Source organism: Trichosurus vulpecula, chromosome 5, assembly GCF_011100635.1.
Source record: "Trichosurus vulpecula isolate mTriVul1 chromosome 5, mTriVul1.pri, whole genome shotgun sequence".
In the NCBI taxonomy this organism is placed as follows: Eukaryota; Metazoa; Chordata; class Mammalia; order Diprotodontia; family Phalangeridae; genus Trichosurus; species Trichosurus vulpecula.
The window spans coordinates 266516801-266537958 of NC_050577.1; the positions used below are offsets into that span (position 1 = coordinate 266516801).

Below are 21158 nucleotides of genomic sequence, written 5' to 3' on the forward strand. Positions count from 1 at the left end.
CATCTACCACTATATCACTCAAGGCCTTAAAGCCTAAAATGTTGGCCTCGGAGGTAAGGAGGGGCAGAAGAATCATCAGTGGCCATTAAACAACTTTATAGCTGGAGAGGGAATGAAACCTTGCTTGCCACAGTCCATCAGCCATGGATATCTCCCCCTCCCCCACCCAATTTCTCTAGCACCTGCTATTTTGAAGTCAGGGAGGAAAGGGCAGAATCTGTCAGCTAGATGAACAACTCATCCCAGCTTCCCAGCAATACCTTTCATTGCCCCTCCTCCACCAATGACCCTAGAAGCCCTGGTTAGCAAGACTGCCTGGGAATAACACTGCATTCAAGACACAGACAGGTTATTTTTAAACCTTACCATGTGTTGCCAGTCCCTTTACCCCCAACTTGAATCTTTACAGATCCACAGAGCCTTTAGTCTTGGGATCTCATTATCCCCTACAAAGCCATTTCCATATTGCCCACAGGTGGGCTGTGTACAGATTTTAAAGCAGGACTCCCAGCACATATAACCTCCCAGTAAGTGTCCATTGCCTCCTTTTGTTAAAAATAATTATTTTATTTCTTTGGAAAATGGTGGGGCCCTGCTCTGTGGACTCCTAACCCCACCTGGGTTAACAATTCCCTAGCCCACTGCCCTGAAACATTAGGGCCTCCTGGCATTCCTCCCCCCAACGGACCCAGAGAAATTCTCACATTGAGAATGAGCCAAAGTCTCTGAGTCTGAAAGCTCCACATTCTGACTTTCCTTGACCCCATTACCCTCCCTTTACAGGGTCTGGGCTCATTTTCAAAAATCAGTGCTAGAATCTATGCTGGGGGTGTGGGGGAGAGAGGGGCAGAGGGCAGTGTTTGGGACAGCTCAATATCCCATCAGCCAAGTCTTTCTGAGGACACAAAAACCCTTCAGTTAACCCTGCCTTTCCTGGCAGCCTGTAAGTCCTTTCTCCCTTGTAGGCCCCTCTGGTTGGGTTTGAGGGAAGCTGGAAAGGTGTGCTTCTTAGGAGGCAGGGGAAAATCTAACCTTCCTTCACCTTTCCTAGAACACCAACCAGTACCCGTAGGTCTGCTATCCTCATTCTCTCATGAGTTCCCTTCTACGCACATGAAGAGAAGAGTTGAATGAGCCCTCTTCTCCCACCCTCTTTGCCAGGGAGGAAGTATCAGAGAAGTGTCCAGTGACCTGGTCAGTGTGGCATGGCAGTGATGCGCATGCTCTGTGAGGCAATGGGGTAAGTCACCATGGGGGTAGTGGTGTGGCTCATTGTGATTCCTGCCAGCGGCTGGGCCATTGAAACAGCCACAGGGGCAACAGACACCGCCACAGGGGCCATGGAGACTGGAGGTGGGGCCATGCCTTGGGCAATTGTCTGGGCCAGAGCAGCTGAGAGCGGCGTGATCTCTGGGTTCAGGTGAGGGGGTGGTGGTGGTGGAGGGGCTGTGGGAGGTGCTGCATTAGTCGGTGGGGCAGCTGGTGCACCTGTAGGGGCTACAAGCTCTTGCTGGGACACAGGTCTAGGCTGCAGGGCCTGGCTGCTGAGTGTGGTGTGTGTCTGAGCAATGCCATGGTTGTAGTTGGTGACAGTGCCCACGCTGGGTGCCAACGTTTGTTCTGTGGCTGGTGCTGTGGAGCTCAGGGTCATGACCTTGGCCTGGTTACGGAACTGGGCATTCTGCTCCAACAGGACTTCATTGGTGGCCAACAAGTTGCTGACCTGCTTCTTTAGCTCCTCCACCCGCTTCCTGAGCATAGCATTCTCCTCTTCTAGCAACCGGCACTCCAATCCCCGGGGTGGGGCCAGGCTATACTCAAATGTCTCAAAGTGGGAACTATCTGCGGGGCACCCACCCCCTCCCCGACGACGTTTGGGGCATGGCTCATGGTCCTCAAAGCCCCGGTCTGGAAGATCATATGTGTCATAAAGATCATGGCGACGGCTGGTGGGCACTGGACCTGTAGATCCTCCTCCACCAGTGCCCCCCCCACCCCGAGCTTCAAATTCAAAATCCCGCTGCAGATGGCGGAACTTGCACTTGGCTCCACGCTGACAATCCCCCTTGAGAAAGTCCCGACAGATAGGAACCTCCTCTTTGCCATTGGGTAGGTCAGCTGGGGAGAGGCCCAGGCCAGCTGCCACCTTCTGCCTTAGCCGTGGGGGTAGTTCACCTGTCTTCTTGTAGCCGTCCTCATCCTCCTTGGAGCCGTGGATGAAGCGGCAGTTCAGACGACTGCACTCTTTGTTCTGGAAGTCATGGCAGAAGATGAACTCGTTCTTGCTCACCCCCAAGTTGGAGACCTCACTCATGTCCGGGTGGCGGTAGCGACAGCGTTTGCCCCGCTTACACACATTCCTCAGAAAGTCCCGGCAGATAGCATCTGAGCTGCCTGCATTGGCTCCTGACCCAGCTCCACTGGTCTCCTCGCTGCCACCGCCTCCAGAGCCTCCATTACTGCTCCCTGTGCCATTGGTATAGCTGTCTCGGTCAGGCATTCTGGTCCCACTCCAAATGAGTGGCTTCCTCCTTTTCCACGACCCTTGGGTACAAATGGGAAAAAGGAAAGCAGTGTCAGACAAAGGGATCCCTGGAAAAGGAACCTGCCTTTCCCTATTCTTGGCAGTGAGAGACTGGCCCAAGGGGTCACTAGTAGATTCTGTGCCTACCATACTTACAGACTGGAACTGCTGCCACTGCTGGAGTATGAAGAGTATCAAGAGAGGTCTTGCCCAACTCTCTCCCCCCTGGCACCCCCCCCCATTTGTGTTGAGAGTGATTCACTTTCCTTGCTTATTTTGGGCAGGGGAGAAGGAAGGGAGGCGGGGAAGGAGGGTTAAGCCACCCACCTGCTGATTAATGATATCTAGCTGAAGAGGATAGTGTAGGATTTTGCCTCTCCCTCTCACTGACCTTATTAAAGTCACTGGAATGAAATCAAAACTTTTCCTAAGTGTTTGAATAAGCTTGGGGGGTGGGGAAAGTGAGGCGTTAGAGACAGGACGCAGACAGTACTAGGGAAAAGGACAATAGGAGCACAACCTTCATTTTTATGCTCTGATCTACTCTGTACCTTTCCCAAAGGTCTCTAAGTGGGGGGTGGTGGGGGTGGCATCTGTATTCCAAACCTCCAGACTTTCTGGAACCCCGGAGAAAGGGAGAAGCGTCACCAGCTTGGGAAGCCCCTGAACTTTTCCAGGTGGTTATTACATGGGGAGGAGGATTCAGCAGCTGTCGTCTCCCCATCCCCAGGATAAAAAGCTTTTTGGGAAACAAGGCCAAAATGGGAGGAGGAAGTTAATCTGAACCCTGTGAACTCCACAGAAACCTTCTTTCTGTCCCTCCTCCTCCACCACCAATACCCCTTCTCACCTCCTACTCCTCAAAACCCCACCCCAGCTCAGATGGATTTCATGAGAGCTTTGACTTAATACTAAGCCAGGCTACTCCTCACACTCATAAAATGTGTATTTATTTATAGACTCTATAAAATCCTCCTAAATCTTCCTCTTTCCTCAAGGGACATCTGAACTATCAAATCTACTGCTTGCCCCACCCTCTGGCCCAGGTCTGCTGTCTCTGTTACCATGTCTTACCCCCAAGTATTTTCCACATGTTGCTAAGGGCCCCCTCTGCTGCTCAGGGATGGCAACACCATCATTCTTCCCCTTGAATCAGTGAAACCTCTCCTGCTTTTACTCCCAGGGTCCAACTAATTCTTACTCCTGCCTCCCTCCTTAGCTATCCTTCAAGTAGGCCCATAAGGTCACCACCGGCCCATGAGATGCAGCGACAGTGGTAGCATTTAAGAAAGGGGAATCTAGAATTAAAAAGAGTGGTAAAAGGGTTGCTAAAAGAGATGGCTCTGAGAGGGTGACACCAGTGAGCCAGACAATATCCATCCTAAGCCTGTCCTCACCCTACATCCCAGATCAGGAGACACACTACCTCTCTCCCCTCAAACTGTCCCGGGACAGATACCTAAGTTATCTCAGGTATAGTCTGGGGCTGTTGCAGGTATCCACTTCCACATCACTGATGGGATCTGAGCAGGAACAGAGCCTTAACGGAGGCCTGCGGGTTTCCACGAAGCTGCAGAGTCCGACAGGGCAGTAGGATTTTGGGGGTGTGCACTCTGAAGAGTCTCGACTTGGGGTGCCAGGTCCCTTAGGCTCCAGGGTCTCTGCACTGTTTCCTACCTGTCAAAGGGAGGCGATGCTGATAGGAAGAGGGACTGGGGACAAGTCGGGATCAGAGATAACAAAATGTGGAGGAGAAGACAACACGCGTGGGAAAGCGGAACTTTGGGACGGGAGGAGTCTGGGAAAAACAGCGTGGATGTGGAAGGTAGGCTGGGGTTGCTGAGGATGAGTTGGGCCAAAGCTGGGGGAAAGTGAGAGCAGGGGCCCGGCGGCTCTGCAGCCCGCCGCGCGCCGGACGCGCGGGTGGCGCGCACCGGCTGAGCCACACGCTGTGAGAGCCTCAATCGGAAGACCGGGGATCCGTGACGTCACGGGGAAAGGAGAGGGGTGTGCTGAGCCAAGGGGAGTACCTGTGCTCAGGAAGCCCCGTCGAGGGGCCTAGGCTAACAGAGCGGCTCCGCTGGCCGGCCCGCGGCGGAGCCGGACCAGGCAGGCGTCTGGGGCCAGTCCCGGCTCCTCCCCTCTTCGGGCGCCGCCTCCCCCTCCCTCACCTGCAGCCGGAGCCACCGCTGTCCCTGCTGCAGCCGCCAGTACCGCCTGCCGGCTCCTCCGACTCTGACAAAGAGCCGCCCACCTAGAGGCACTTCCGCTTCCTTCGGAAGAGGCGACGCTCTAGGAACCAGCCCCGGAACCAAACTCGATCGACACGGTAACTGCGCATTCGGCCCCAGGAAGCTCCCAGCAGGCTCCGCGCGTTACGATGGTAACAGAACGCTTTGCGCAGCGCGATAAACAGGAAGTAACGCGCACCCGCGCAATCTTGGGTTCGATGTTAACCGCAGTCACCGTGTCCCACCTTCCTAAAATGCCTGGGGGGAGTCTTTAATTTTTAATACTTTATCACCTCCCACAACCACAATTCCACCCCGTTTCTCTTCCCACTCCAGCGTCGCAAAATCACTTCCAACTCATGCTCTATCCATTTTCATCACCTGGCACTCGCTGCAGAGCCAGAAATCTGCCCCCCCCAATAAGTATCCAATCACATATATTCCCTGGGTCGTATTTCCTTCATATGCCCTTAGCAAAAGTAGTGACAATAGGTAACAAAGGCCTTGAAATAATACACAAGCTCATTTTTTCACGCAAGAAAGTACTGAGGATTTATTATGCAGGTGCGCTACACTTAGCCACAAGGAAAACAATCAGTCCGGAATGACAAAAGTCCCATGGCACAGAGTCAAGAGTCAGGCTGGTGGAATTTTCATTAAATGATGGCATATCCTTCAGTCAGGGAGGTGGTAAGATGGTGGTAAGAATCCTTTTTCCAGATGGTGATGTCTCCTGATTGTTTCTGCTTTCCTGATGTCACCAAAGGTCATTCCATCTCTGCTCCTGTGGCCTCCGTGGTTAGCACAGTCTGGTTACTTGGACCTCTGCCTCATCTTTCTCCTCTTGCGTTTCAGCCTGTACAGGGAAACCAGGTAAGCCCCCTCCAACTTTCCTACCTAAGGGAAGTCTGTATGCAACTCAATTCCAATAAAAACAATCTACACGTACATAAGTTTATTATTTTTATTCCCACTGACAGCAATCACACAGAACAAAAAAAATGCAATCAAGAAATTAACCCATTTTTCCCGCCCAACTTCCTTCTTTTTCAGGATTATATAATTCGTGATTTTTTTTTCTAACGACTAGAGTTATTCTTTTTGCAAACTTGTCAACCACATCCACCCTCGACCCGCATCTACCTACCTACGCATTCGCTTCTTCCTCCACTGTAGTCCAAAACGAGCCGGAGTAAAATAAGAGTCAGTTAGTACCAATAAAAGTATCGTAAGTCCCCCAAACAAGCAACTGGATCCACACTGCTTCTCTTATGTTTAACATCTACATTTTGCAAAAGCAAGCCGGGCGCGTGATCCTTTCTCTTTCTAAAGTTCGCTAAAAATTCAACTTCTTTCCTTAAAACCGGGTCTACCCCAGAAAGCTCAGTGCATTTATCTAGTGACGATAGAGCTGCTGTACTGTTCATCCCCACCCCGGCGTTTTGAATTGAGAATATAAACGCAACTCGATGAGCACTGAATGTTGCGAATCTCCAGGTCTAACATAAGCACTGCCTCCCCATTCCCAGTACACCCACAGCCGGAGCTATCCCAGCCGCCTCTTGCTCCCCTTTTCCTGCTCTCCTACATCGAAAACCCACGCTGGCTTTCCTCTTCTGCTCACCCAGCTCCCAGGGGGTGGAGGGGGAGGCCGGACCCTGGAAGGCGAAGCGCCAAGCCACAGGCCGCTCCTTCCCCCCCCCCCACCCCTTTCCCCTTAGCAGGCCTCGCTCCCCTGCGGACTCCTCTGCCCCAGGGGCGCAGACAGAGATCCACTTACCTTGGCTCTCATGGCGCAATGGAAGCTGTAGGGAGAAAGGAAAACAACAAGGTTAGTCTGGAGGGCTGGTGGCAAACGCCGAGTCCAGATGGCAGCGGATTGCGAATCCCCGTCTAAGAGGGAGAAAAAGCAGAACGCACTCACTCGACAAGATGGCGCTAAGAAGAAGAGAGAGAGAACGCCTCCCGCGCGTCTTATTTAACAATGCGATCGTGTCGTCACTTCCGTCCTGAGTCCCTCACGGGTCCGCCCCTCTGGTGGGGCGGGGTTTCCCGGGAAAGGAATAATGGCGGCTGTCTTTTTTTTTCCCCCTGAAGCTTCGTGGGACCTCGATTACGCGGCGCACCTACGGAAAATCCTTGGAGAACACCCTGAGGAGTGACCACCAAAATATCCGCCGGGTTCTCGACCACGCCGACGCTTTTCACTTCACGGTCCTTATCCGGATTATCCCGGTACGGCAGCAGCTGCCCTTCTCCAACATGGCCTTTGGGGAATCAAGGTCATTTCCGCCCTCACTCAGATAGTTTCATGGGAGTTGTAGTCCCTTGGTGACACTCGCCATTTTACTGTGGATGGTCCACTCCCACGTGTGGAGGTGAGGTCCAGTAAGTGGGACCGGGGAGAGGAACAGGGAGAAGTTGCCTATTTTGTGTTTCAGTCTCTGTCCCTAGTGCTTATCAGTCTCAAAAAGAAAATTTCCAAAACAAACTTATTATCTTTCTTAAAAAAAATACACATATTTAAAATCAGCAAAAATCTGCCTTCTCTCCTCTCTTCCCCGACTCCCACCCCCATCCCCGTCCTCGCCAACCCTTCCCTCTTACCGATTGGGAGTGAAAGAAAATCAAAGCCCCTGTTATACACAGGTATAGTCAAAACAAATCTCTACTTTGATAGGTCTCATTCTGTACTGCAAGCCCTTCACGTCTGTATCAGGAGATGTTTCATCATTAGTTCTCTTGAAATATGGTGATTACACTGATGATTCCTAATTCTCTAGGAATTTAGGACAAGTTTTTTTTTTTTTATCATACTGCTGTCATTGTATGAACTTTTATCCTGGTTCTGTAAATTCTGCATCAGTATCAATCTTCCCAGGTTTCTTTAAAACTGTCTCCTTCATCATTTCTTACAGCACAATAATATTCCGTCACGTTTATATACCATCACTTGTTCAGTTATTCACCATTTTTCCATTGAGATTTCCATTCTTTGCCACCTCAAAAAGAGATAAAAATATTTTTACACATTTCTTAGAATTTTTCCCTTCCATTCCTCTCCTACTTAATCTACTTTCTCCTATTTCCCGGCGAGTAAGTTGTATTTTGTGCCCAACTACAGTATGTATTTTTTTTTTGGAGGGGGGAAAGCAGGGCAATTGGGGTTAAGTGACTTTCCGGAAGCGTGGTAAGTGTGTCAAGTGTGTCTGAGGCTGGATTTGAACTCAGGTCCTCCTGACTCCAGGGGCAGTGCTCTGCTCACTGCTCTATCTAGCTGCCCCTGTGTATTCTTTCTTTGACCAGTTCACGTGAGAGTAAGGTTCAAATGTCAGCCATCTTCTCCACACCCCTTTCCTCCTTGTATACATAGATGTCTACTTGCTCACCCTAATCATGTAAGATAATTTTCCTAGCTTTCCATTCCCTTTCTTCCCTTCACATCCTCAGTATATTCTCCTCTTAAGATAGTTAAACAGTAGAATCAATCCCAGGCCTTCCATCTAATTAGACTCCCTCCATGACCCATGATGATGAGGGGCAAACACATTATCTTTCCCTTTTCCCTCTGATGCTTCCAGCCACTCAGGTTCATAACCTAGTCTCCTACTGGACTCTTTCCTCCACCTGCTCTACCACTCATCAGTTGACTGCTTGGTCTTGTTAATTCTGCCTTCTCAATACCTCACCTATCCATCTTCTCTTACAGAACCACTAAAGGCCCTCATCACCTTTTGCCTGGATTATTACAATAGCCTCTGATCTCTCCTCTCCAACCCATCTTTCACCCGTTGCCAAAGTGATTTTCTTAAAGCACAGTTCTGACATTGCTTCTCAGCTCAAAAAGCTTCTGTGACTCTGTGATTGCCTCTAGGATAAAACCCTAAATCCTCAGTTTGGAATTTAAAACCTTTCATAATCTGGCTCCAGCCCATCTTTCCAGACTGGTTACACATTTCTCCCCTTCTGCTCCAGTCAAAATCACCTGTGTACTTGCTCTGTATCTGACAGATCGCCTTCTGCCTCCTTGACTTTGTTCTCGATACCCCTTCCCCACCTCTACTTCTTGGAATTACAAGGTGATTTTTAAGGCTTAGCTGAATTGTCGCTTCCTTAAAAAGATCTTTCCTGATTCCTCCAGCTAGTGCGTCCCCTAAATTAATTTGTATTTATTTTGTTTATATACTGTATTTACTTTATCTATGAACCCTGGTGTATTCCTCGTTTTCCAAGTAGATGGTTCACTCCTTGAAGCAGGGATTATTAAGTGGTGGGAGTGGTGCTAAGACCAAAGCTTAGTAGTTCCAGTCCTCAAGAGATTTACATATGTATATACATACATATATATGGTCATCTTGGAATGGGAGAGGGGGTATAAAGGAACTACAGGCTGGGGAGACCAGGAGGTATTCTCAAAGGCTGAGGGGAGGGGGGAGGGCATTCCGGGTATGCTTGTTGTGTATAAGGAACAGCAAAAAGGGCAGTTGGTAGGACTATAGAGTGGATGGTGGAGGGTACTGTGTGATAAGGCTGGAAAAGTAGTATGATGCCAGGTTGTGAAGAGCTTTAGAGGACACAGATGAGTTTATATTTAATAGAGGTGGTAAAGAGCCATCAGGATTTGTTGAATACTCACATCTCATCAGTACCTTGCGTCCTTGGGGGGCCTCCCTGATTGGAGCGGGGAATGGAGTGCTCTACCTAAAACCTCCATTTAAAGAGGGTGCTCAGGCCAGCCGCCTCTTCATTTCTCACCTAGTTGTACTGTCCTCCTTTGGACCTCTACATTATCTATCTTTTGCCTCCCTCCTCTACATATCCCCCCTTTTAATCATCCTTTTGTGTGTTGTCTTCCCCTCATTAGATTTTAAGCTCCTTGAGGGCAAGGGCTTGTCCTTCCATCCCCAGAGCTTACTTAGCACAGTACCTGGCACATAGTATGTCTTAGTAAGTCTTTATCGTGAACTGATGCTGAGTGAAGTGAGCAGAACCAGGAGAACATGGTACACAGTGACAGCCACAGTGTTCAATGACTGATTTCGATAGACTTAGCCCTTCTCAGCCATACAAGGACCTAAAACTTTTCGAAAGGACTCATGATGGAAAATGCCATCCACATGCAGAGAAAGAACTATGGAGTCGGAATGCAGAGAGAAGCAGACTCTTTTCTCCTTTGTTTTCTTTCTCATGGTTTCTCCCATGTTATAATTCTTCCATGCAACATGACTAATGTGAAAAAGTGTTTAACAGGAATGTATGTGTAGAGCCCATATGGGATTGCATGCTGAGAGAGGGGAGGGAGGGAGAGAAAATTTAAAACTTATGGAAATGAATGTTGAAAACTGAAAATAAATGTTTTTTAAAAAGTCTTTATTGACTGACATAATCATACCTATATTTTAGGGAAAGCACTCTGATGGCTTTATGGAGAATGGATTAGTGGGGAGAGACTTGAGAAATAGGGACTAATAGCAGTGCTATAGTCCAGTTGTCCAGGTAAAGCGATAAAGTCCTGAACTGGGGTAGTGATTGAGTGAGGACAGAGAGATGTTAAGGAGGTGGAAACAAAGTTCAGCAACTGATGGGACAAGTGGGAAGAATGAGATTGAGATGTCGAGGACACCAAAGGTGACTAGGACAGTGGTGCACTTGATAGAAAGGTGGAAGACGAGTGGGTTTGGGGTTTTCTTTGGACAACAAAATCAACAGATTTTGAGATGACTACAGGACTTCTAGTTTGAAATGTCCAATAGAGCTCCGGTGATGCCAGACTGTAGCTCAGGAGAGAGAATGGGGATGAAGATGGAGATTTAAGTGAACCCCTGAGATCTGAAGAAATCAGCAAGAGTGAGAGTGTGTTAAGAGAAAATGGGCAGTTTTGCCAAGCTCCCTCTTGGCACATCATTTTCTCGGCCTTAGTTTCCTGATCTGTGAAACAGGGATGCCTACTTCGCCGGGGATCTATCTGCCCCATGAGTAGCAAAGAAGGTCACGTGAGACAAAATATGTAAAATGCTTTGTAAATTATAAACCACTGTATAAATATCAATTATTATTAGAAGCATTCTCAAAGTTTAATTGTTGGAAGGAAGGCAGATTAGAGATCAGGAGAGACTTAAAGGGAAATCATCTTCCCCAAGGAAAATAGGAAGATAGGAAAACAGGAACAAGAGTCCTACCTGTTAGGGAATGGATAATTTTAATAACAACAACAATAATGCTTTTATTTATATAGCATTTCACATTTGTTCTCATTTGGTCTTTCAACTTTCATTGATGTTTCAGAAGCCAGTGCTTGCCCCTCATGGGCTCGAAATACAACACACACACCTACCACCACTCCAGGGTAAACCCAAGCAGCTGAGGTGCCTGTTTCCCCATTAAATTGAGGTGGGAGGTCCCTGGGCTGAAAGAGTCATTATCTCTATCATGGTTTATTTATTTATTTATCCTCCTACAGCTTGAAGTTTAGTTGCAAAACAAAGGATAAAAAAAAAAGGCAAACAGGTCATTCTCTTTGTTATTTGTTAAATTCAGAATAATAACTAAATGCAGTTCTACCAGGGAAAAGAAATTCCAATTGGCAAAGCTAGAATTGTAGTACCTGAGGAAGAGCCTCAAAGTTGGAACAGATTATGACACCACCATCCCCTACCCTTTGTGAACAAAATCCCCAAATGCTGGCTCCTTTCAACTCTATGGCTGTCTCCCCCTAGGAAGTAAAGGAGACAAGAAATCACCTAGTCCAGCCTCCTGAGACATGAATCTCGTCACAAATGCCCCCACCAAATAGGCTTCCATGAAGATCTCTACTAATTAGGAACTCAATAGTCCATTCCTCTTCTGGAAAGTTCTGGTCCTGAGGTAGCCTCCCCATACTTGGACCCAGAATCAGCCAGTTTGGCATACTAAAAGGAGCTGGGGGGCCTGTGTTGGAATCTCTTTGCTACTTGGATGACTTGGGGCAAAGCCCTCCTTTCTCCCATCTTCTTCCACTCACTTGTGGTTTTTAGAATAGCCCTTTACGTTCAAGAAAAACAAATCTAATTATCTCTTCACGGTGCCTAAACCCCTTCCTAGGGTTTTGTGGAATTTAGAGCTTTAAGAGATCTTAGAGATGATCCCTTATTTTACAGAGAAGGAAAATTAATAATCTCTAAGTTTCCTTCCACTTCAAAATCCTGAGGCCCAGATAACAACTTTGCAAGACAATAAGAGTAATAACACCAGATAGCACTTATTTATTATATATTTATATCTATAATATATTAAGGTTAGCAAAGTATTTTATAAGTACCATCTTATTTTATCCTCATAAACCTGGGAGGTAGAAGCTGTTATCATCTCAGGCTACTACCTCAGGGTCACATAACCAGTGTCTTAAGACCAGATTTGAACTCAGTTCTTCCAGACTGTTTAGCAGCCTATCCACCGGGCCATCTAGCTGCCAGGTCTTAAACCCTGGTTGATTCCCAAATACTCCTTTCTGCTATACCAGTTTTTTGAAGATGTCAGTTTCCCAGTTTCCTCTGCATTAATTATCCTTAGTCACTTCAACTGTTCTTCACACCATTATGGTTACGGTCCTTTGGATACAATTCAGTTCAGTGCCTTTCCAAAAATGTTGACCCAGAATCGATTTGACTCCCACATGTACGACAGGGGCAGTATTAGAAGTGGAGCTCACTTGTAAAAACTCATGAGCCTAAAGTTGGATCTGTGTACAATAGCAATCAAATTTTTCTGTACCTTCACCAATCATACTTAGGTAAAGAAATAAACTACCAAATGAAAACATGGCACTTGTTATTCCTATTAGAGGGAATGGCACCAGATTATTGTAGCTTGTTAGAATCTTTTTGGACCCAGATTCTGTGATCCAACAATTAGCTATCCTTCCCAGCTTCTCAAAAAATTGTAGACGTGCTTTCATTCAGATCATGGCTATTAATGTTGAGTAGAGCAGATCTGAGGCAGTCTTACTTGCATATTGGCATATTAATAAATGGCGGGACTTCCAGAGACTTATCTGCTGCCCTCCCTCCAACCAAATCCATCCACACACTGAACACAAATATTACTTATCAATTTTATTTTTAAAAAATAACAGAACATTCCTGGGGGGGATGGGTCATCCTATTATTTCTGAACAAATGGACTTAGCAAGAGGTACATTTCCACTCCAGAAAAATTAAACAACCATAAATCCCCCACTTCCTACAGACACATCTTAAAATTCTAATCCAGAGAAATTAGTGGGATTTTTCTTACTCTTTCATCACTCCCAGAGGACGGAATGTAACTTAGATGGTATAAATGGCCCTCATATGAGGATAGTGGGGAGCTATCATATCCTAGGAAACCTGTTCCAGTTTACTGGAACTTGCTTATCCAAGACACATCTACTAAGACCACTCCCTCCCCCCCAACCCATCACCAAATCAGCAGCATTACAAATGGCACATCAGAAAATCATCAGCAAATCCAATTTTTTTATTGACGCAATCTCAGTGCGTTTAAAAACCCCGTGAGTTAGTGGGAGCCCCAGCTCCCCAAGACCCCACTTGCTATCTGCCCCCTCCCACAACAACCCACAAAGCCCCAAGAATCTGTACAATCCAAGTCAACAGCTTCAGAAAGGAGGAGCCCCCTCCTTAAGAGTCAATCTGCTCCCCTGACTCCTGCCCTCTCTCAGAAGAGGGACGTTAGAGCACCACGCACAGGAACCAAACTGGCAGACGGGGCTTTCAGCTCTAGATCGGGAACTATGGGCAATTCCAGGAACAAGGCTGAGTTGAGAAGGGTCATTTCTTTATAGTTCTGTGAGAAAACAAGTGGATCCTGTCCTTGCAAAAATTAAAAATTTAAACAAGAGGATCCACATAACAGAAGAGAATCCCAAAATTATAGGCTCCAGCTCCTACAAAACGGGAGGGGCCTGGCCAGACAGCCTGGATCTGAATAGGATTCTGCTACATAAGAATCAAAATGAGAAATGGAGGAAGATACTTCCCCAACCCCATTTTGAGGCAAAGACAAAGACTTGAAGAGGCAGAATGGGGCTGTCACCCCAGACAAACAGTAAGATACTGACCACTAGGAAAGATGAGAGTAAAAAATTTCAGGGGAGGTGGCGGCGGTGCGTAAGCTAGATCGGCCATCTGCCTCTCCCTGTAGAGCTGGGCCATCAACCTTGACCAAGCAGAGAGCAATACAAAAAGTTAGAAAGAGGGGCTTGAAGACAGGTTTTGACTCCTGATTTTATTATTCAATTTCTTTTTCCTGTTTAAAGTAGTCTGCGATGGCCAGGAGCCCTAGCCTCCCAAGGCCAGAGTCAGTCGGAGCTGGTAGTCATTGGAAGGAGGGTTGGTTGTAGGGACTGGGATGAGGGGAGAGGTTCCTGCTCTGCCAGCGGTCCTGGATGGAAAAGATGAACCGCTCTTTGTGGAGCCCAGGGTGTAGTAGGAGGGGAAATAGGGAGGAGTGCTAGGCTAGAGAGATGGAAACCATCTCAGTCCCCGGCTTCATTCTCTTCCGCCGTTTCCCCAGTGGTGGCATTCTCTGCAGTCTTGGAGGCCTGGAATGGAAAGGACAACTAAAAACCTCTTAACAGTTTGGGTTAGTGTCTGGGTCAATTTGGTGGGACTTGGGCATAAAGAGACAAACTTGTCCATGAGGGCCAATGGGAGTCTGATCACCTTCAATGAACTATTCTTTGACAACTGCAAACCAACATTAAAGTTAAGGACCCAAGCTACGAGGATTATAACTGACCTTCTTTTTTTTCTTTTTCTGGGTCTTCCGACTGGCTGAACTCTGAAGGAGTGCCTAGAGGAAGGGGAAAGAAAACAGATGATATGTAGGAAGAAAACCAGCACTTCCTATAATGAACTCTCTTAGGCCTTTCTCCCTCATTCTCCTTCCTGTTCAGTAACATAGAGGTCCTGGATCCACCCTCCCACACCACTACTCACCTTTAGCTCTGCATCCTGGACCTCTAGCTCAGACTTGTACAGCTCAGGCTCAAAGGGACCACTAGTTATCCGCATGGGACCATTGGGCATGAGGAGTACTGTGAATTTGAACTGGGCAACAAACTCACCTATGGAAGAAGGGAGAGTTTGGGGTGGGGTAGAAGGTCAGTGACTGCCCTCTGACACAATAAGCCCCGACCCTGAAGTTACTCAGCTCCAAAGTCAAGAAATGCGTTAAGAACTTAATACATCGCTGCTTGTAACATCCCCCCATGGTGCCAGCACTCACCTTCCTTCTCATACAGAACATTGAACGGCTGGAGAAGCTCATGTTTAGCACATTCCACCACACCCATCCGGGCTTTCTTTTCATCCTCAAATGCCCTGTATTTCAAGAAGATTGGGGGATTTAGGCACCCTCACCACCCTGTCCGTGCTTTCAATAATTCAACCAATATTTATTCTCCTAATTTATACAAGGCACTATGATGGGTACTGAGTATACAGAGACAACAATAAAATTGTTCTGGCCCTCAAGGAGCTTACATGGGGAAGGGAGAGGGGAGAATACAACAGGTACACAATCAATAAATACAAGGTAATTTGAGGAGGAAGAGTATACTGACAACTGGGAAGATCAGGAAAGGCTTCAGGGAAGAGGTGGCACCTGAGCTGAACCTTGAGGATAAAGATTCAGAGAAAGAGTTGAAGAGTATATTCTCAGCATCAGCCCCTAAAACTTTTCTCTCATCCTGAATTCAAGACTCCACCATTAAGCATATGCCTGCTCCCTATAACTTTGACTTGGGGGGAGACAAGTCTGGGCAAGTCATGGATACAAGGAAGGATGGGTGTGTGAAGGCAGGCTCTGAGTCATTCCTAGTCCCCAACTTGTCCCCACCAAGACCAGTACCTGAGAGTGAATGGCATGGCATCGAATCGCCTCTCCACCTCGCTAAAAAAGGCACGGGAAGTTTTCATTTTTAGACCATACTGTTTTGAAGGATCTCGCTTATAGATGGTAGTTCTCTGTCCTGCATCCTTGGCCTACAAGAAAATAAACAAGACCCAAGTCCCTAATGGGGACTTTCTCCAGCCACATTTTACTTCCTTATGAGCACGGGAAGGAATCATGTCCCTTCCAACTTGGCTTTTCTTTCTCTCTCCTGGAGGAAGCTCACCTTGCCCTCTCCTGAGCTCACAAGAACATCCACAGCATAGACTTCATGGACTTCAAACTCAGCCTTTTCATGGTCCTTCCTTTTGAGAATAGGAGAAAAAAAGAGGATTAACGACGGGGCTTAAGAAGACTAGGAAGATTTAGCTAAGGACAGGGGGTCTGGACCTACTTCTGCTGGTCTGTGGGGTTTTGAATGATGGTTTTTTCTCCATCGATGACATGTTGCTTCAATTGGTGGGACAACATACCTATAAGCAGAGGGAAGAGAGTGAGCCTTTGGTACCTGCTGTCACAAGGAGGAGGTTGTCAAAACCCACCTCCCTTAGCAGTTTCTAAAAGAAGCTGCACAGAAGAGACAACGAAGGGAGCCTGATCCTGAACTCAGGAATGAGGTTGCTCTGGGCTGGCCTAGATGGACCCCCCGAGTCTTATTTCCTGGCCGAACATTCATTCTGGACATATACACCCTTCGACCCACGACCTCACCTTCTATTGGTGTGCAGTTAAATGAATGGGCAACTTTGTTCCAGGCATCCGTAACTTGTGTGTTCTAGAAATCAGGATAAAAGGGCAGAAACAAAGTCAAAGGTCACCATCAAAGGCTCTCCCCTCCCCAACACCTTGGGGAAAAAAAATGGGAACTAAGTACTATTGTTTCTCAAACTTTTTTGGTCTCAGGACTCTTGTATACTCCAAAGAACTTCTGTTTATATAGATATTACCTATTGATATTTACCGTATTAGAAACCAAAATTTTTATTATAAAAATAGTTTTGACCCACAGACCCCTGAAAGGCTCTCAGGATCCTCAGACTACACTTTGAGAATTACTACCTAGAACTATGACTTTTTAACTTTTTTATTCTCTTACCTATCACCCTAAAGCTACATTCATATCAAGCTTTCCATGCTACTCAGAGGGGAGAGTAAAGGTAGTAGTTTCTCTCTTCACCTACCTCAACTATGTGCCATATGAAAAGGAAGAATGGAGAGGAAAGGAAGCGAAAGCAACAGATTGCAATGTAACAATAAAAGTGGTAGGAAGGAAAAGAGAGAAAAGGGAAGAGAGACAAGACAAGTGGTGGGTGGTGAAGAGGTTTCAGGAAGGCCCACAGAGAACCAAGGTTAGGAAACTCTGCCTTGGGAGGCAGCTAATCAGAGATAATTCACTTTGGGGTATGGAGTTGGTTGGTGAGGATGAGGGGAAGGCACCAGCCTCCTCTACACTTGTAGAAACCATACTCCCATACCTGGTTTCCAGGCTTGACCAGGCGCAGGGCTGCCTCTGCACACAGGTGAGCTGCCTTAATCACATCTGCTTTTCTCCCAGTCACCGGGGTGCCCTTCAAATAAAAGACAGAAGCAATCAGTACCTTTCCTCGAATGTGACCCTTGCCATGCCTATCCAATGAGTAAACACAGAAAAAACTATTTTTTTCTTCATAAGAGGGAGAAACTTAGGGAAGGGGTACTTTAAACAAAGTTGGTTTATCTGCTGGTAGAAATAGAATTCTAGGTATTTTAATGGCTTGGGTTTGGGTGGGGGAGGATATTGGCATCACAGCCACACCCACATAGCTGGCTTCCTTGTACTAAAAAGGTCAAGCCACGCACCTTAGATGCATCAACCACGAAACTGTGGGCCACATTTGCAATGAAGCCATCCACATGGACTCCTAGGTCACTAAAAGACACAGATGGAGCAAAGTGTTAGGAACATTATTTCACACATGACAAGTCCCTATGTGGGGCTCAAGGATCAACCTGGGCACTACAGTGGGGGAGTCTGGACCAAGGCTGAGGAGAGGGAAGGCTAGTCAGGGACTTACATTTTTACTAAGTCACCCTCCTTGAGGATGTAGTCCTGGTCGCTCTTCAAGGGGGAGAAGTGACAGACACAGTTATTTACCGAGATGCTTGTAGGGAAGGCAATACCTGTAAAAAAAGTGACTGTCAACCCCAGTACCTGCTTCTCCCTAGTTCTAGAACCCCTAAGCCAAATAGGAAGACAGTCTTTAGCAGAGACTCCACCCAGGCTTAGCCACTTTGAATTGGGTAGGACAGGTCTCTGGTACCCTGCCCCACCTATATTCCCAAGTATTTCAACCCCAGAGATGGTTATATAAGTTTGGGATCATATGAGTCTGGGAAAAATTTAGAAAGCTAGTGAGGGGCTTGTTACCTTTCTTCATCTCCTTTTCCTTCTTGAAGATCTTTCCTGTCTCCTCCATGATCATGGCATCACCCTTCTCACACAGACCCAGCACCGATGCACCTGAGGTTGATGCCTCTACCACCACCCTCAGGACTCCTGGTAGGATAGAAGGGTACCTTGTTTAGAATCCCACCAACTCAGAGTTACAAGCACTGGGCACAACCTTGGTAAAATAACCTGGATGTTGAGCCCTGTACTCTTGGCCTTTAGATCTCATATCCCAGAAAAGCTGATGGAAAATCTAGATACTTCCTCCCCCTTTCCCTGTGAAAAATAATATGGTCAAAACATAACAGACTTAACAATAACTCCAATCATAAGATTTTTTTTCCTCCTTCCCTTGTTATGAAGGTGGCATCTTTGATATAGTTGGGCAGAATTGATGAACTTTTAAAAGAACCCAGGGGAAAACCCACGTGCAAGAAAAACAAGCTAGAAGGTTGTTTATAGGCATCAAAAACAGAAGGAAGACAGAGCTGAATACTGAGACTGATGCCTTGTTAAATGTCCTCTTCTTCCATCTCCTGACATCCTCAAATTAGGTGTGTATTAGTAAGTATAACTCACAAAAACTTCCCTCATAAACTTCCTGATACAAAGTTGAATGAAATTAAATGCTGAGAGCACATGGGTCAGAAGCAGCAGTGTACTCTAAATGCTCAACAGAACCACGGACTTTCAAAGGAGAATTGTTTTCCTCATCCTACAATCTGCCAACAGCCAAACTCTAAAAAAAAGTTCTAAAAACACGCTGGCATGGGGCTTTAATGTGTGTATGTTGATGGGTTTTAAGAGAAGCAACCATCTCTAAGCTTGGAGTGTATTCAAACCCCAATTTAGGTCCATCTCTTTCGTGATTAAAAAAAAGCTGTGCCTTTCCCAAGCCAGATTAAGCACCACAGACAGTATCAACCCTATTCAAAGTCACTAGGACAAAAGAAAAGACACTGCTGCTCTCCGGACAGTGGTCGGGGATAAAGTCCTGACAGACAGTCCAAAGAATTTCTGGAGAGAAGTGATTGTGACACCTGCCAGGCAGCGGGGACAGCAAAGGGACAACTGCTAGGAAAGTCACCGCGAGCCGAAGAAAGGGGAAAACTTGTTCGGGTTCGGAAAACAAGCTGCTTTCCATCTAGTGTTTCTTAAGTCCTCAGCATGAGAGCGGAGGGACTCGGAAACACCCCCGAGGAGATGTCAATTCCCGGGGAAATTGAAGCTAATCCGGGCCGTCCCCAGGGTGGCTCAGTGCACTTGGGTGGGGGGGGGGGGGCAGGAGAGGAGTGCCCTGGGACGTCGCTCCGGGGCAGCGGGCTGGCTGCTGTAGCCCAAAGATTTGGGGGCGCCCACATCGCCCGAGCCATGCCGGGGGAGCCCCCTTCGGGAGGCGGAGGTGCAGAGAAGAAAAGGCCCCAGCGAAGCACGTGGCGGGGCAGCTGGTGTCAGCGGCGGCCGCGGAGGAGGGAGAGACCCTCATGGGGGACTCGGCAACACGTGCCCGGGCCGGCCCCGGAGCCCCGGCCAGATGCAGAGGCCAGCCTGAGCCCCGGCACCGCCCGGTCCCGGCCCCGGTGCCGCTTCCCTCGAGGCCCCCGGAGTCCGAGAGGGGCGCGCCCTTCCCTCGCTGCCAACTGCCCAGCGCCCCAACCGCCCCGGTGCCCCGCTCGGCCCCGGTCTGGCTCTTACACACGCCCCGAGCCGCGGCCGCGGCCCCGGATCCCGAGGCTCGCCCCCGCTGGATCCCGCCCGCCTCAGCCCCCCGGGCCGCACTCACGGTTGGCGATGTCGCCCCCCATCTTGTACTTGGTCACCACCAGGTCCTCGGCGATCGTCTGTTCCTGCTGCTCGTCTTCGCCCGACATCTTCCCGCCGCCGCTGCTGCCACCGCCGCCGCCGCCGCTGCCACCGCCGCCGTCGTCGCGGTCGCCTCCTGCTCAGCCGCCTCGCTTGTGGCCGGAGCCCCCGCGGTACGTGAGGGAGGAGGGAGAGCTAGCGAGCGAGAAAGCGCGAGCAAGCGAGCGGGCGGGCGAGCGGGCAGGCGCGAGCGAGCAAGCGCGCGGTCTCCGGCGTAGGGCACTCTGGGATGGCGAGTCTCCGCCACCGCGGGCCACCAGTGATACCCAGCACCAGGTGGACTACAACTCCCGGCCTGCCTCGCGCCCGCCAAGTCAGGCCCCAGGGCCTTGCCTTGCATGCCTGTCCTCACGCCGGGCACGCTGGGAAAAGTCGGTCGGCCGGCAGGAAGGCGGGGCTAGTGGTAAGTGGGAGGAAGAGAGAAGGGAGCGTCCCGCCCTCTCAGTTAAAAGGAAAACTACACTTCCCAGAGAGCATCGCTGCAGGAACCCTCGTGAACCGGAGGCGGGGACGCGTCGGGGGGTGGGGGTGGGGCCTTGGACGGAGGAGCCCGGAGGTGTGCCCAGAGGAAGGCCCGGGCTCCTGAATCCGGTTGGCGGACGTAGCTTCGTCGGTGGCTAGCTGGTAGGGCCGGCTGGGCTGGCTGGGTGGGTTTGGGGCCCTGAGGGGAGAGGAGGGGCGGGAAGGGAAAGGAAGGGCGGAGCTCCCTACGTGCCTCCCCTCCGTGGCCACCTGCGCCGGCCCGGCCAGTTCCGCCTGAACCTGGCGGGCCTTTGGGCGGGCGTGCCAACCGGCCGCCGGTACTGAAGGGCTGATTCTGGCTCTAGAGAGCTGCCAGAGACTGACAGAGGAGGAAACTGAGTACCAGGGAAGCTACGTGATCTGCCCAAAGTCACGCGGGAAGCAAATGACAGGACTGTTTCCGAGCCCAGGTCCTTTGAAGTCCAAAGTCGTGGTTCTTTACGATATACCAGATCAGGTGCCTAGTAATAGACCCACAGCACACATGCACACCTTGGTCCGGCCGTTTTCGATTCCTGCACTGGTTCAGGTTGGTTCTAGACAGCCTACCCTAGGAAGGATGGACCGGGGGCAGCGTCTGAGAGCCAGGTTTGAGCTCGAGTGAAGGAAACTCCAGTAACAACTGTCCCAAAGTGGGATGGCCCAGATGGGCATGTCGTGG

The 21158-nt window shown here is 48.8% G+C and overlaps 2 protein-coding genes and 1 long non-coding RNA gene across 6 annotated transcripts; all 3 read right to left on the minus strand.

Moving 5' to 3' along the window:
• Positions 1–550: 550 nt before the first annotated feature.
• On the minus strand, positions 551–4810 carry ZC3H10 (zinc finger CCCH-type containing 10). 4 transcript variants are annotated; one of them, XM_036758767.1, is made up of 3 exons: positions 4696–4810; positions 3984–4201; positions 551–2544 (listed from the first exon to the last, which is right to left on the minus strand). In XM_036758767.1, the coding sequence occupies exon 3, from the start codon at positions 2498–2500 to the stop codon at positions 1196–1198; it is 1305 nt and encodes a 434-aa protein (XP_036614662.1). In that variant the 5' UTR covers positions 2501–2544; positions 3984–4201; positions 4696–4810; the 3' UTR covers positions 551–1195. The 4 variants fall into 4 exon arrangements, with proteins under 4 accessions (XP_036614662.1, XP_036614663.1, XP_036614664.1 ...); XM_036758768.1 differs by lacking the exon at positions 4696–4810 and adding an exon at positions 4555–4644 and having other exon boundaries at positions 565–2544; XM_036758769.1 differs by lacking the exon at positions 4696–4810 and adding an exon at positions 4555–4644 and having other exon boundaries at positions 565–2544; positions 3951–4201.
• A 470-nt stretch (positions 4811–5280) lies between these two features.
• LOC118851420 lies at positions 5281–6699 on the minus strand. Its single transcript, XR_005010494.1, has 3 exons — positions 6536–6699; positions 5903–5925; positions 5281–5611 (listed from the first exon to the last, which is right to left on the minus strand). It is a non-coding gene; the product is annotated as an uncharacterized LOC118851420 (long non-coding RNA).
• Positions 6700–13227: 6528 nt separating this feature from the next.
• On the minus strand, positions 13228–20209 carry PA2G4 (proliferation-associated 2G4). Its single transcript, XM_036761091.1, has 13 exons — positions 19896–20209; positions 18092–18220; positions 17739–17844; positions 17524–17593; positions 17160–17252; positions 16396–16459; positions 16079–16157; positions 15911–15989; positions 15643–15776; positions 15019–15113; positions 14730–14857; positions 14530–14583; positions 13228–14332 (listed from the first exon to the last, which is right to left on the minus strand). The coding sequence occupies exons 1-13, from the start codon at positions 19981–19983 to the stop codon at positions 14267–14269; spliced, it is 1185 nt and encodes a 394-aa protein (XP_036616986.1). The 5' UTR covers positions 19984–20209; the 3' UTR covers positions 13228–14266.
• Positions 20210–21158: the final 949 nt, after the last annotated feature.

Coding starts and splice junctions, on each gene's coding strand:
- ZC3H10 (XM_036758767.1), bottom strand. CDS start 2,500: ATGCCTGACCGAGACAGCTATACCAATGGCACAGGGAGCAGTAATGGA.
- PA2G4 (XM_036761091.1), bottom strand. CDS start 19,983: ATGTCGGGCGAAGACGAGCAGCAGGAACAGACGATCGCCGAGGACCTG. Junction 15,777..15,910: donor TGAGCTCAGGAGAGGGCAAG/GTGAGCTTCCTC, acceptor ATTTTCTTGTAG/GCCAAGGATGCAGGACAGAG. Junction 14,858..15,018: donor TGTTCTGTATGAGAAGGAAG/GTGAGTGCTGGC, acceptor CTTCTTCCATAG/GTGAGTTTGTTGCCCAGTTC.